The sequence below is a fragment of the Amphiprion ocellaris genome, chromosome 9 (assembly GCF_022539595.1).
Source record: "Amphiprion ocellaris isolate individual 3 ecotype Okinawa chromosome 9, ASM2253959v1, whole genome shotgun sequence".
NCBI lineage: Eukaryota > Metazoa > Chordata > Actinopteri > Pomacentridae > Amphiprion > Amphiprion ocellaris.
The window spans coordinates 35,248,404-35,262,770 of NC_072774.1; the positions used below are offsets into that span (position 1 = coordinate 35,248,404).

Here is a 14,367-nt window from a genome sequence, read left to right on the forward strand (position 1 = left end):
AATGGACCACAGTGCAAGAATTGTGCACAATCTTGCAACCATTTGAGGAAGTCACTGTGGAACTCAGTGCAGAAAGGTATGTACTAGCTCAGCTGCTCTACAGTATATTTCTTTAGCATGCATGCATATTACCTGATAATAAATTATGAATGTTTTATACCATAATAGATATCTGTATAATACAGTGAAGTCTATATCATTGTCAGTAGATTTCTGTAGCCTTCATGCCAATTTACTGATAATAAATTGTGGATATTTGATAATAGATATCTGTTTAATGCATTGTAGTATTTATCATTGTTTCAGTTTTAAAATTCTAACATTTTTTTTTTTTTCTCACTAGCTACTTGACAGCCTCGAAGGTCATAGTGCTGGCCAGGGGACTTCAAAGAGCCACTGGTGATTTCCAGCGAAACACTACAACAGTAGCAGCGCAAGGTGTGATCAACAGTCTGTGTGCAAGTATGTCAACGCGATTCCACAAGATTCATGCCAACCACATACTAGCAGATACTGCTGCACTTGACCCTCGTTTTAAGAGGATGGCCTTCCCTGATGGCAGAACAGCAGATGAGACGTTTCAAAGGCTGTCAACTGCAGCAGCAAGAATAAGCAGTGGCACACCCATCCAGCAGCAACCAGCTGTGGAAGGACCGGAAGGAGCAGGCAGTGGTGCTGGATCAATAGTCTGGAGCTATTTCCATGAGGAAGTAAGGGTGGCAACAATTATTCATATTTTCTTCTCTAAAAATCTCTAGAATGAAATCAGTCTAATATCTCAGTCTAAAACTTCCACTAGCTGTAAATCACATTTAATCTGTGTACTGCACATGCTGTACATATGCAAATCTACTATTATCACTTGTAATTAAATGCTAAACTGCATTTCATTACTCTGTTCTCTTACACTCTGTAATGACAATAGTTGAATCTAATTTAATCTAATCACAATCTCACAAAAATGGTATCTCCCATTGTTATATCTCTCACCCCTATGAGCAGGTGGCTGGAACAGTGGAAGCCAGGAATCCCACCGCCGATGCTGTCATGGAGGTGCGAGCCTACCTGGAGGAGCCTCTTCTTCCAACACATGAGGATCCCCTCAAGTGGTGGGAGAGTCGAGCCCCTGTTTACCCCAGGCTTAGCAAGCTGATGGCCAGGAAGCTTTGTGTTGTGGCGACATCAGTTCCCTCTGAGAGAATATTCTCGAAAACTGGCCAGATAATCTCAGAGAGGAGAAGTCGCCTTAAACCCAAAATGGTCAGAGCTCTTGTCTTCCTTAATGCAAATTTGCCCAAGGACAAGAGAGAGAGGCAGAAAAAGCCATAAAGTCAGGAACTGCTTTGTATTTATTTACATAGCATTTTGTGTCATTTAAAACTTGAAGGGGCTGATGTCCTATTTGCAGTTTACAGTGTTAATAGTAGTAGTAGTAATAGTAGTAATAGTTGACTGTATGTAAACATTTCCATTTTATTTATTCTAATTTTATTTACAGTATACTGACTGATTTTTTGTTTTCTGTCAAAATGTTCTTTGTTGTGATACTGTTCTACATTTTTGCACTAAAAGCTGTTTTGCACAGAAATTCATTGCTGCCAGCTTTGTTTTTAATGTTTATTTGTGAGTAGGTATTGTATGAATAACATAAGTCAGCATAGCTTTACACATACACACACTCACATTGTACTAAAGGTAGCCTAAATCCAAAATAGTGATGTCACTGTCTAAGCAGAGGGAATATAGTCCACACATGACAAATGAGGTAATAATCAATATTTCAGAAAACTCAAACTCAGATATTGGTGTGTAATTTCAGAGTTTTAATTATTTGACTACAAATCTCAAATCATCATTCCTCCCAGTGATTATTTCCAGGATAAACTGAGATGCCCCCAAGCTGGATTCTCAAAACTGACTGAATTTAAAAAGAGCCAAAAGAGCCATTCTTTTGAACGGCTCTTTGAAAGGAACGGATCGCCAAGATCCGGATTCCCTCAAAGAGCCATAAATCCCATCACTACCCAAAAGTTCATGACAGAGGAATTGGAGGGAACTATTTTCAGTGCACTAGGAATTTGCATGTGAAGAACAGCTGGTCTGTTATTACTACTTCATCACTTTGCCTTTTAAAGTCTGCTCTGAGCATCTCAGGGTGGTCTTTGAGCAGCATAATGTTTCCCAGCTTCACTGTTCATGTGTTCTCAGTAGTGGGTATGATTTAGGTTGTTGTACTGTGAAAAAAATCTGTGTTTTTACTTTGTTTGGCTATGCTTTTATATGGATACACTAAAAGTCCAGTGTTTCTTGAAGTTAAAATGTTCCAAAAAAGTCCTGAGGAATTTTCTGTCAATGCTTTTTCTTTCTTTGTTTTTTTAAAAAAAAATTTTAGTTTACCGTCATTGCTTCCCTCATTCTGTTCTTTTTCTCCTTTTCAGTAATTTAGCAGCTGGTAGTTAACAGTTGACAGTTAGCTTTCAAGACAGCTAGCTTCTTCTAAAGTTTTGTGCTGTATTTGAAGTCTGATGTATACAGTGTGAACAGGAATGGAGCCAGGACTGTTCCTTGTGGAGCCCCAGTACTGCTCATTAATGTCCCAGAAACACAGTTCCCCAGCCTGACAAACTGTGGCTTTCCTGTCAGGTAATCTATGATCCAAGAAACACAGGAAGGATCCATTCACAACTCCATGACCTTGTCTTTGAGTATGGTGGGTTGGATGGAGTTGAATGCGTTTGAAAAATCAAACATGATTCTCACATAAACTCCAGGTTCCTCCAGATGAGACAGGGCATGGTGAAGCATGAAGAGGATGGCATCATCCACTCCAATGTGTTCTTTGTATGCAAACTGCAGGCAATCGAGTTTGTCTTTGACTTCCAGCCTCAGTAGTCATAGAATCAGCCACTCCAGAGTTGGGGATTATGAAATTTCTTAAAGAAGGTAAATCATCACGGAATGTTGCAAAAGATGTTGGTTGTTAACAGTCAATTGTGTCTAAAATCTGGACCAAGTACAAACAACATGGGAAGGTTGTAAAAGGCAAGCATACAGGTAGATCAAGGAAGACATCAAAGCGTTAAGACAGAAAACTTAAAGCAATATGTCTTGAAAACAGAAAATGCACAGCAAAACAAATGAACAAATGGGCGGAAACTGGAGGTAATGTCTGTGACCGAACTGTAAAAAATCACTTAAAGGAAATGGGATTAAATACAGAAAAGCTAAACGAAAGTCATCATTAATACCCAAACAGAACAAAACAAGGTTACAGTGGCTAAGGAAAAGTAATGGTGGACTGTGGATGACTGGAGGAAAGTCGTATTCAGTGATGAATCTGCTCTGGGCAAGGTGATGATGCTGGAACTTTAGTTTGGTGCCATTCCAATGGGATTTATGAAGATGACTGCCTGAAGAAAACATACAAATTTCCAGCCATTGATGATATGGGGCTGCATGTCAGGTGAAGGCACTGGGGAGATGGCTGTCATCACATCTTCAATAAATGCACAAGTTTACATTGACATTTTGGACACTTTTCTTATTCCATCAATTGAAAGGATGTTTGGGGATGATGACATAATTTTTCAAGATGATAATGCATCTTGCCATAGAGCAAAAACTGAAAATTTTCCTTAAAGACACATAAGGTCAATTTAATGGCCTGCAGATAGTCCATATCTCAATCCAACTGAAAATCTGTGGTGGAAATTGAATAAAATGGTGCATGACAAGGCTCCAACCTGCAAAGCTGATCTGGCAACAGCAATCAGAGAAAGTTGGAGCCAGATTGATGAAGAGTCCTGTTTGTCACTCATAAAGTCCATGCCTCAGAGACTGCAAGCTGTTAGAAAAGCCAGAGGTGGTGCAACAAAGTAGTAGTGGTGTGTTGTAGTGTTTTTTGTTTGTGTTTTTCATGATCCCATTTTTTTTCCTCAGAATTGAGTGATTCCATATTTTTTCCCCTCTGCTTGATCTACAAAAACAATTGTTTTTGACTACCACAATTTTTTTCTTGATTTCCTTTAGTGTTTCTTAAAGCCAGAAAGTTGCCGTTTTAAATGACTTTAGTTTTGTGGCATGTCTGTGATCTGCTTTTTTTCTACAAAATTAAACAACTGAATGAACATCCTCCAAGACTGGTGATTCCATAATTTTTTGCCAGGGGTTGTACATACCCCTTCTTTTGTGTCATTCAGTAGGTCAGGTTTGTTCAGTTCAAACTTATGTTGATATTATTGTTTTTTTGACCTCAGTTTATTTAAAGAGCCCAGAGTTAGAATTTCTGTTGCTACTTTTTCTTTGCTGATGTATTTCAACCTTTTGCAATCCTGGTTTTTCTATGGACAATTTTCTTTGGCAAAATAAAGCCTTAAAAGTTTGATCCTTTCTCTTGTGTCCCTGCTTTGCTGCTTGGTCCCTAATGCTCCTTACACAGAAAGCCAGGCTCAGAACAGTATCGGTGAGTCATACAGGCAGTGAGAGCAGGGGTGCCATCTTGCATAAATACCAATTCGGAAAGTCTGTAAACATTTTCTGTTCAGTCACAGGCCCTGATTTTTCCTCCTGGCCAAAACTGGAAGTAGTAGCTTTTCTAGAGTGTTGCTGGTAGAATATTGTGCATTAGCAGTGGAAACTTGACGCACAATGTGCAGTTCTGAGAGACCTGAAGTAGACATAGCCCCCCAAACCATACTGTGGGTACTGAATTTCACTTGCTCAGAAGATGATATTTTTTTACGATCATCTGTATAGATACGGTAGTTTGGACTGTTGGGTGTCAGAAATAAGTACAGAGGGCTTTCCTCAGAGAAAATCCAGTTCTCCTAGTCTTTTGGAGTCAGAGTTATGTACTTCTCTGCGAAAGCCGGTTTCTTTTCCTTTTGCAGTTTGGTGAGTCATGGGGTATGTTGCCTCTTGTAAGCTTTTAGCCCCAATGTTTCTGTTAAATAACGATGCACAGTGCTTGTAGAAACATCTTCTCCAATATTTTTCAGCCTCTGACTGAGTCACCTGCATGACTGGTGTCTTTGACCCTCAGCCTTTCTCCTTAGATCCTTGGCTCTTGCGGTTAGGCCAGATGGACGTCCTGAGTGAGGCAAGTCTTGTAGGATCCTCCTTGGTTGTATTTTTGCCACCACTTCTGCACCCAGTGGATACTTCTGCCAAGAGCTTGCGTTACCTGTTGACCAGTTTCTCATTCATTTCAAAGAGCAATGGCCTGTGCACGAATCTCAGACTCTGAAACAGGAATTTTCCACCCTTACTCTTAGCCATGGTAACGTTTCCAAAGTTTGGTTGTGTGTAATGCATTTTGGTCAAGCAAGACATTTATGTACTGGGACCTGACAGTTTGAGCAGATGTTATGTTCTAAGGTGTGTGTGTAGGTAAGGTAGGTTGTGTTTTCTCTTTTCTCTTTTTTTTTTTTTTTTGGATTACACCCAGCGGGAGTGACCAGGTGCACCTGTGGCTCCTTGACAATCAGCTGGGAAAGTTTATAGCTAAGCCACCCTGATCAGCATTACCTTTGGGCCAGACCAGCTGCTGGAGTGCTGTGTTGGTGACTGGTGTTTTACCTAAACCTGGCAGTGTTGTGCTTCAAGGACTGTGATACGGTCAGATCAGCTTCATAATTGAGAAACGTGGCTTGTGTTGGGTTTTGGGTTTCCTTTCTTTGTAAATAAAATAATTTTTCCACCACATGATCAGTTTTCCTGCCTCTTTACCCGGTTTTCTTTATATTAGTTACTCCCCCTCAGCCCCTGGCCTCCAGGAATGTAACAGCAGACAAACAACCAAATGGTACCTGACTGACTGGGTGTAACTCATTTTGATGACAAACAATCAAACATGCTGTTCAGTGGGGAGAACCAACTTTTGGAACACAGTATACCTACCTCTGTCTGGTCTCTGTTTTATCATACCCACTCTCTGTGGATGCTGTACCTCCAAAGACACCCATCCTTGGATTCCTGCAAGCCATGCCACACATCCGTCCATCTGCATTCCCCTGACATCTGTCCCCAAACTGCTGTCAGCAAAGTGCTAGTTTCACTTTTTGATTAAATTTAATACTATTGTTTCTTCCCCCGATGAATCGCAACCTTATCGCGGTGGAGAGGTTTGAGTGTCCCTGTGATCATGGGAGCTATGTTGTCCGGGGCAACAGCCCCTGGTAGGGTCTCCCAAGGCAAATTGGTCCTGGGGGAGGGACCAGACAAAGAGTGATTCAGAAAACCCTGATGACAGCACACAAGAGGAAAGCCGCTACCTCGCCCGGACCAGGGAAACCAGGGCCTCTCCCTGGAGCCAGGTCTGAGGGGGGAGCTCATCAGAGAACACCTGGTGGCCGAGCCTTGGGGCCCCGTGGGGCTCGGGTGGGCACAGCCCGAAAAAGTAACACGGGATCGCCGCCTGGTGGGCCCACTACCCACCGGGCAGGAAATCGGGGTCGGGTGCTATGCCAACCAGGCAGTAGGCAGGACTAGGCGCACCACCTCCCGGTGGCGTAGACTAGCCGCGGAGACATGGAACGTCACCTCACTGGCGGGGAAGGAACCCGACCTGGTGTGGGAGGTGGAGTGATACCGGCTAGATACAGTTTGGCTCGTCTCCATGCACAGCAAGGGTTTTGGAACCAGAATCCTGCACAGGGGTTGGACTCTCTCCTTTTCTGGAGGTGCTCAGGGTGAGAGATGCCGGGCGGTTGTGGGGATAGTCACAAGCCCCCGGCTGAGTGCCACTTTGTTGGAGCTCTCTCCGGAGAACAAGAGGGTCGCCTCTCTGCGACTTCGTGTTGCAGAGGGGAAACCTCTGACTGCTGTTTGTGCTTATGCACCGAACAGCAGTTCGGAGTACTTTGCATTCTTGGAGTCTCTGGGTGGTGTCCTGGAAGGGGTACCACCTGGGGACTCCATAGTTCTCCTGGGGGACTTCAACGCTCACGTGGGCAATGACAGAGAAACCTGGAGGGGGTTGATTGGGAGGAACGGCCTGCCTGATCTGAACCTGACCGGTGTTCTGTTATTGGACCTCTGTACTAGTCATGGACTGGCCATAACAAACACCATGTTTGAGCATAAGGTGGCTCATAAGTGTACCTGGTACCAGAGCACCTTAGGTCAAAGATTGATGATCGACTTCATAGTTGTATCATCAGACCTGCGGCTGTATGTTTTGGACACTTGGGTGAAAAGAGGTGCAGAGCTGTCAACTGATCACCACCTGATGGTGAGTTGGATCCAATGGTGGGGAAGGCTGTCGGATAGACCTGGCAAACCCAAATGTGTAGTGAGGGTGAACTGGGAACGTCTGGCAGGGGAGCCTGTCCGTGAGTGTTTCAATTCCCACCTCCGGAAGAGTTTCTCCTGCATCCCGGGGGAGGTTGGGGACCTGGAATCTGAGTGGGCCATGTTCAAAGCCCCATTGCAGAGGCAGCTATTAGGAGCTGTGGTCTGAAGGTCACTGGTGCCTGTCGCGGCGGCAACTCAAGAACCCGCTGGTGGACACCAGCAGTAAGGGAAGCCATCAGGCTGAAGAACGAGGCCTTTCCGGCTTGGCTTGCCCAGGAGTCTCCTGAAGCAGTCGACAGGTACCGGTGGGCCAAAAGGGCAGCAGCTGTGGCAGTCGCAGGAGCAAAAACTCGGATGTGGAAGGAATTCGGGGAGGCAATGGAGCAGGCACAGGAAGAACATTCAAACTCCACTCAAAGAACTCAGGCCAGGAAGTGAACCAGGAACCTTTTTAACTGTGAAGTGACATTGCTAACCACCACAGCACCGTGCCACCCAAGATTGACTTTGTGAAGAAATATGTAACAAATGCAAAGAATCAGTGCAGACAGACTTAAATTTTACTGTTACAAGTGGTGTCCCAATCATCATTTTGCAGGAACAACCCACAAAGCATGTGTTCTAAATGACTGCTTTAGCTTTATTAAAGTGGTGAATGCATCTGTTTGGTATTGAAGGAAAATATGCATCAAGACTAGAACACATCAAATAACCTATATTGATTACTGGAGGTCTAGTAGAAAACACACCCATATCTTAATTTTCTCTCATTGTGTAAAAGCATATCAGGTGAGTTCCTGGGCTGTGCTGCTTGCCTCCCATCATAGTGCATTCTCCTTCTTGATCACCACTGACTGATCACTTATTGCTGCTGTTCACTCATTTCACTAACGGATCAGCTGCAGCCCTAACAGCCCCTCAGCAGACAGGTGCACATTAGAACATGCAAGGTGCTCCTCTATTTTTCATTATCCCATGATAATGCATCCAACACGGCAAACACAAGCCCCTATTGTACATACATGCACACTGTACTGTACATACACACTGCCTGGCACATCTCTGTCATCAGCATAACATTTGTCCTGTCCTTGGGGAATCTAACTAGCTATGAAGCTCATCTGTGATGGGGATGGAGCCACTTGCAGCAACATGTACACTATAGCCACACCTCATATATGTAGATTTATCATCCCCTTCAGCAGCTTTCACATTAATCACCTGTCAGGACAGCAGCAGCTGACCTCATACTGAATGCATCTATTTGTCTTTGACAGATGACAGAGAGCTAAACATTTCTCTCTCGATGCACAGCTATTCCACTCCGGACACATGCTTGTTACAGTATATGACATATATATATATATATATATATATATATATATATATATATATATATATATATATATATATATATATATATATATATATATATATATATATATACATGTCATAAGGCAGGGGACACCCTTGACAGTTGCCTGTCTATCACATAGAAACACACAATCACACTCACGTTCACACCTACGGACAGATTAGAATCACCAGTAAACCTCTGCATGTTTTTGGACTGTTCGAGGAAGCCAGAGAACCTGGAGAAAACCCACACAAGCACAGTGAGAACATGCAAACTCCATGCAGAAAGATCCCAAGCCCCGGCTGACTACCTATTTTATCTGTCAAGCTAAATGGAATGAGCTACTGCATTAAATATAAATCTAAGAGAACAGGTAAGGATGGATTTCTAGGCTTGGCTGATAACAGAAGATCCTTCATCACTGGAAAAAATACAAAAATAATTGGACTCGATGCAGCATGATGATTAGCTGCACTAAAGCCCCTCAAACAGACAGGCCTCATTCATTAAAGATAAGAGTTCATTAGCATTTTTTTTTACAAAAACCTTTGCATGAGAGGGGGGTTATCAACATACTGCAATCAAGTATTAAATTCCCCAGAAGATATTCTGAAAGACAATGGGAGGTTGCAAAATAGAGAGCAATTTGTATAGTAAAGAACTGACTACAGGGAAAAACCTTCTTCAGGAAAACAATATGTAAAGAGGTTGTTATTAAAATTAGCATGTTTTTCTGCTTTTATTAGGTCTTACGGCTTTTATTGCAACAATTTACTTGTTTGTTTTTTCATGCAGTTTCTATCATGGGGACAGTGCAGTATTTCATCTTTTCAAAGCAGTCTTAAGCCACCATGGTTCTACATGTTTGAGTTGCCATATTCTCCATCAGTAATTCATGTAAAGAGTGTGAGCATGTAAAACAGCGAGCACAGTCATTTATTTCGGTTACATATACACACAGTTGGCCTTGCTGTCTACTATAATACATTGTGGCTGAGTGCAGATTTGTCAAGCCCACACTCTCAATCACAACACCCAACTCCAGCCTGAGTCTTTGATCACAGTCTGTGACCAATTCAGCTCAGTCCCCATGCTCAGTGGTAATTGTCAAAAACATTGTGTGGTCTTTTGTTTACTTGTAGAACAAATGTAAATGTTTTTAATGGCCACATATTTATACACTGAACACTGCAGCCCCACGGTGCCATAAATAATCAGGATGACTCAATGTCATTGCATAGTGCTGACTAAAGCAAACCAATGGAGGAGGCAATGAAGTGTGGTTTTAAGGACAGAGTTGGTTATCTGTTGCTGAAAGTCACACGTATAAGGAATGTGTTGTATTTTTGTTTGTTCTTCTTCATTAGGACATCATACTGGAAAAGAGATTTGATGCATCTTGACATTGAGATGATGAAATGGTCCATTTTCAGAAACACTGTCAACGGCATGCAGAGTTGCATGCTTTACTGTTGGTCAAGTGTTAACAGATGAAGACAGATAAATAGCACACATTTTCAGACATATCCTTGTTGCTTGTTTGCGAAATTATCTATAAATTCTGAAATTTCACTGTAGCCTGGTATACTCTTTAGAGTAGTGTTGCCTTCATGATCAAAGTGACAAGTAAAATATTCCTTTAAAAGTTTTTATGAACAATTGGTATTATCTTTGCAAGTGAAAATACACTCTAGACCAAACCAACCAATAAAATATTTCAGAGAAAATGTCACACTAATTTAAAATGGCCATACTGTTTGTGTATTGTGAGAAACATGACAAAATTCTGCCTAAATATAGTAAGTCAAGGACATAAAATTTCAAGGTATGTTTATCTGTTACTTCAATACACAGTTATAAATTGGCCATGTTTGCTAGCTTGCAAGCTTCCTCATCGTCTTCTCAATCACTGCTGGTCATAGCATGTTACCTGTCACGATATGAGTTGATTTTGGGGAACCCCAGTAAGCTCACACAAAGGGAGTCGGATCAAACAGAATTTATTGTACAGAATTTATTTACAATGGCCAGCACTCACTCGCTGAACGGAGGGAACGGAATCAGGCTCCAGGGCAACAGTCCGGGAGGCTCTTGTCAGCCAGTCCGTTGGCCAGTCCACCCTTTCTCGATTAGGGCGGCAGGGGTCCACGTCCTTCACTTCAGGATGGCAGGAGAAGAACACAGGCTGCTCCGGCGCCTGTAGGACTTCGCAGGACTCGTCTGTCTCGTGCCTGTTCACCAACTGAGGCAGTTCGATCCCACATCCCCTGCCGTGTGAAGCCGGTCTTTATAGTAGCAGATGGAGATGCGCTATAGGTGTGAGGCTCTCGCAGCTGCGACCAATCCACTGATCAGCAGCTGCAGAGAGCCCCACAGACTGGCGACACACCGGCAGGGGAACGGGCGAAAGGGGGGCGGGGCTAAGCCCAGCCTGTAATATTACCACCATGTTTAGTAGTGTATCTCCTACTTGTGTGTACATGAAATGAACAAAATGAGGACTCACTCAAAAAACAGCAAAAAAAAAAAAAAAAAAAAAAAATATTGTAGTATTACATGTCTAAAACTCCAGTACAAACTGCTTAGTTTTGGGTCATGGCTGTTTTACAGTTTTTCTCAATTGATAAGACACTAAATTCCATTCACTGCACACAGCCACTAACTGACTGCACACATTTCTCAAAAACAGGACTCTGCTGTTTAAATTTTGGACACTATTCATGGTTTGCACAGTTTCCAAAACTCTTGCACTCTTTTTGCAAAAGCTTGAATGCATTTTTTTTTGCTCATTTGAACACCCTTTTTCACTCATAGTACACATTTTTCAAAAAATGAACACTAGGAAGCAGAACTGGGACACTGTTCCAACACTGCTGTCACAATTAAGACACAACAGGTCAAAACTGAAAACACATTTGCCAATGAACTGCACACTATAAAACCTGCTGGAAAGCAGAATTAGCTGTTCAGAATGGATGTCAGAGAAGCAAGAGGTCATGTTGGAAGAAGAGGATGTGGATGACCCAGACCATTGCCAGAACCAGAACCTGGACCTGCCCATGCACCTGGTCTTGGACCACTGTCAATCAATCAAGTGCCATGCCATTCAGCGTAGGCAATCATTTCTCTCCAGCTCCTCCGATCTTTTGCTCTCTGAATTGTGACTGTTGCCTTTTCCATGTGTAGCCATGATGTAAGTCCATCTGTCATTTTCATTCTCTGTCTGCCTCGTCCTCTCTTCCCATTCATTTTTCCAGTTGTGACAATACATTCCAGGGTCTCCTTCCTTAAGATGTGTCCAAAAAATTTTGCTTGCTGTTTCCTAATTTTGTTCAGTAGTGTATAATTTGTATTTAGTGTTTTTAAAACATCTCCGTTAGTTATTCTGTCCATGTAAGATATAAGCAGCATGCATCTGTAAAACCACATCTCTGCTGCAGTGATTTTGTTCGACATTTTATTATTTAAGTTCCAAGATTCACATCCGTACATCAGAACTGGTAGCATGTTACAGTTGAGAGTCCTCATATGGATGCTAATTGCTATTTTTTTATTTGTCAGATATTTTTTATTTTTGTAAATGCTGTTCTTGCCATTGCTACTCTACATTTGTTGACTGTTTTGCATCTTCCATCTGATGTTATCCATGAACCGAGATATTTAAAATGATGAATCTGCTTCAGTATTTAGTAGTCTAATTCTATGTTACAGGTTGGGATGAAATTTTTCTTTGAAATTACCATTACTTCTGTTTTCTTTTTGTTTAAAGACAGACTAAGTTTTTGGCTCTCTGTATTAATTATGGATACTATGGTTTTTAAGTTTTCTGCACTGTTTGCTATCAGCGCTATGTCATCTGCATATCGTATGTTATTTATGTTATAACCTCCAATGATTACTCCTGATAAGTCTTGTATTTTCTTTATGATGTTTTCACTGTACAAGGAGAACAAGTCAGGTGATAGCACACATCCCTGTCTGAGTCCTTGTTTTATTGGTTGTTCTTTATCAATTTCATTGTTTAATTTCACTGCTGCATTTTGTTGCCAATAGAGATTTTTTTATCATTTGTAAATCCTTTCACTCTATGTTTATGTCCTTTAGCATCTGGATTACTGCTTGATGTTTTACTGTGTCGAAAGCTTTGGTGTAATCAATGAAACACATGTATAAGTCTTGTTGTACTTCTATTGACCGTTTCATAATAGTTCTTAAAATGTATGTTGCGTTTGATGTACCTTTGCCTTCTACAAATCCGTATTGCTCTTCACTAATTTCTGGTTTAATTTTGTTTCTTATTCTGAGCATTATGATTCTTAATAATAATTTTGTGAGGTGGCTCATGAGGCTGATTGTTCTGAACCGCCCACATTCTGCTGTTCCTGGTGTCTTTGGGATTGGGATGAACACTGACTTCACAAGGTCTTTTGGAAGTTTACCGCTGTTGTACATCATATTTAGAAGAGCTGTTAACTTCTCTATTCCAAAATCCTCAAGTGCCTCGTACATTTCCACTGGTATGTTATCTGGTCCGGGAGCTTTTCCCTTCTGCATGTTCTTCATAGCATGTTCCACTTCTGCTTTTAGTATTGGTGGGCCATCGTGATTGCTGTTGACATGGAAAGTGCTGTCCAGTTCTCTGTCTTCATATAGTTCTCTTATGTATTCTGACCATCTTCTCATTATCAGGTTCCTATCTATGATTATAGCTCCATCCTTTCCTTTGATGCAGCCTGTTGCTGTCTTGCTCTTTTTTCTGTTTGTTACCTCTTTGATTTCATCATGAATGCGTTTGGTGTTGTCTTTTCTCTGCAATTCTTCGATAAGTCTACATTTTTCTGTTAGCCACCTTTCTTTAGCTTCTTTTGCATTTTGTTGTAATCTGAGCATTTAGTAGTTCATAAGCTTCTTTATCATTTTTGACTTCTCTTCTTTGTTCCATGAGGTTCAGGATTTCGTCTGTCATCCATTTCCTTTTTCCTGTTCTCTTTTGTATGGGGATGACCTTCTCTGCAGCCTTTGTTATGCTATCTGGTTAGAAGCGAGCTGGTGTATATTTAACTCTCCATGTCACATGGTTCATTGACTCTGCTCTTGATGTAAACATTCCTGATTGAACACATCTTTATTTTGTATCCCTGATCTTCTTGTTATGCAATGGTTGTCCCATTGTTGTTCCATATTGCTGATGTTTTGCAGTAGTCCATATCGGTTTTTTACCTCAACTTGGAACTTACTTTTGATGTCACTGTTTGTTTTTAGAAGCCTCAGATTTAACTTTAATTGTGTTTTTGATTTTTTGAGCTTTTTAAGTTTTAGGTGAACTGCACTGATTATTGGCACATGGTCACTGTATGCATCTGCACCAGGGTAAGTTTTGCACATTTTAAGGGCATTCCTATACCTTCTTTTTATGAGTACATAATCTATCTGATTTCTGATGTTATCTCCAGGGCTTTTCCATGTCCATAGTCTTCTTGGGTGCTGCTTGAAAACTGGGTTGCCAATTATGGAATCATTTTCTGTTACCCAGGCTGCTAATCTTTCACCTCTCTCATTTCTGTCTCCCAGTGTCCATTGCCCAATATTGTTAGGTTCCATTGTCTTCCCAACTTTAGCATTGAAATCCCCTTGTATGATAGTATTTTCTGTTCCTTTGCATTGTGCTAATGTCGTTTCCAGTTCGTTATAGAATCCATCGATATCTTCATTACTGC

General features: G+C 41.5%; 1 protein-coding gene across 1 annotated transcript; it reads left to right on the forward strand.

Annotated features, from left to right (window-relative positions):
- The first annotated feature begins 365 nt into the window (after positions 1-365).
- LOC129349603 (E3 SUMO-protein ligase ZBED1-like) lies at positions 366-1,411 on the forward strand. The gene is made up of 2 exons (XM_055013370.1): positions 366-710; positions 1,003-1,411. The coding sequence occupies exons 1-2, from the start codon at positions 465-467 to the stop codon at positions 1,327-1,329; spliced, it is 573 nt and encodes a 190-aa protein (XP_054869345.1). The 5' UTR covers positions 366-464; the 3' UTR covers positions 1,330-1,411.
- Positions 1,412-14,367: the final 12,956 nt, after the last annotated feature.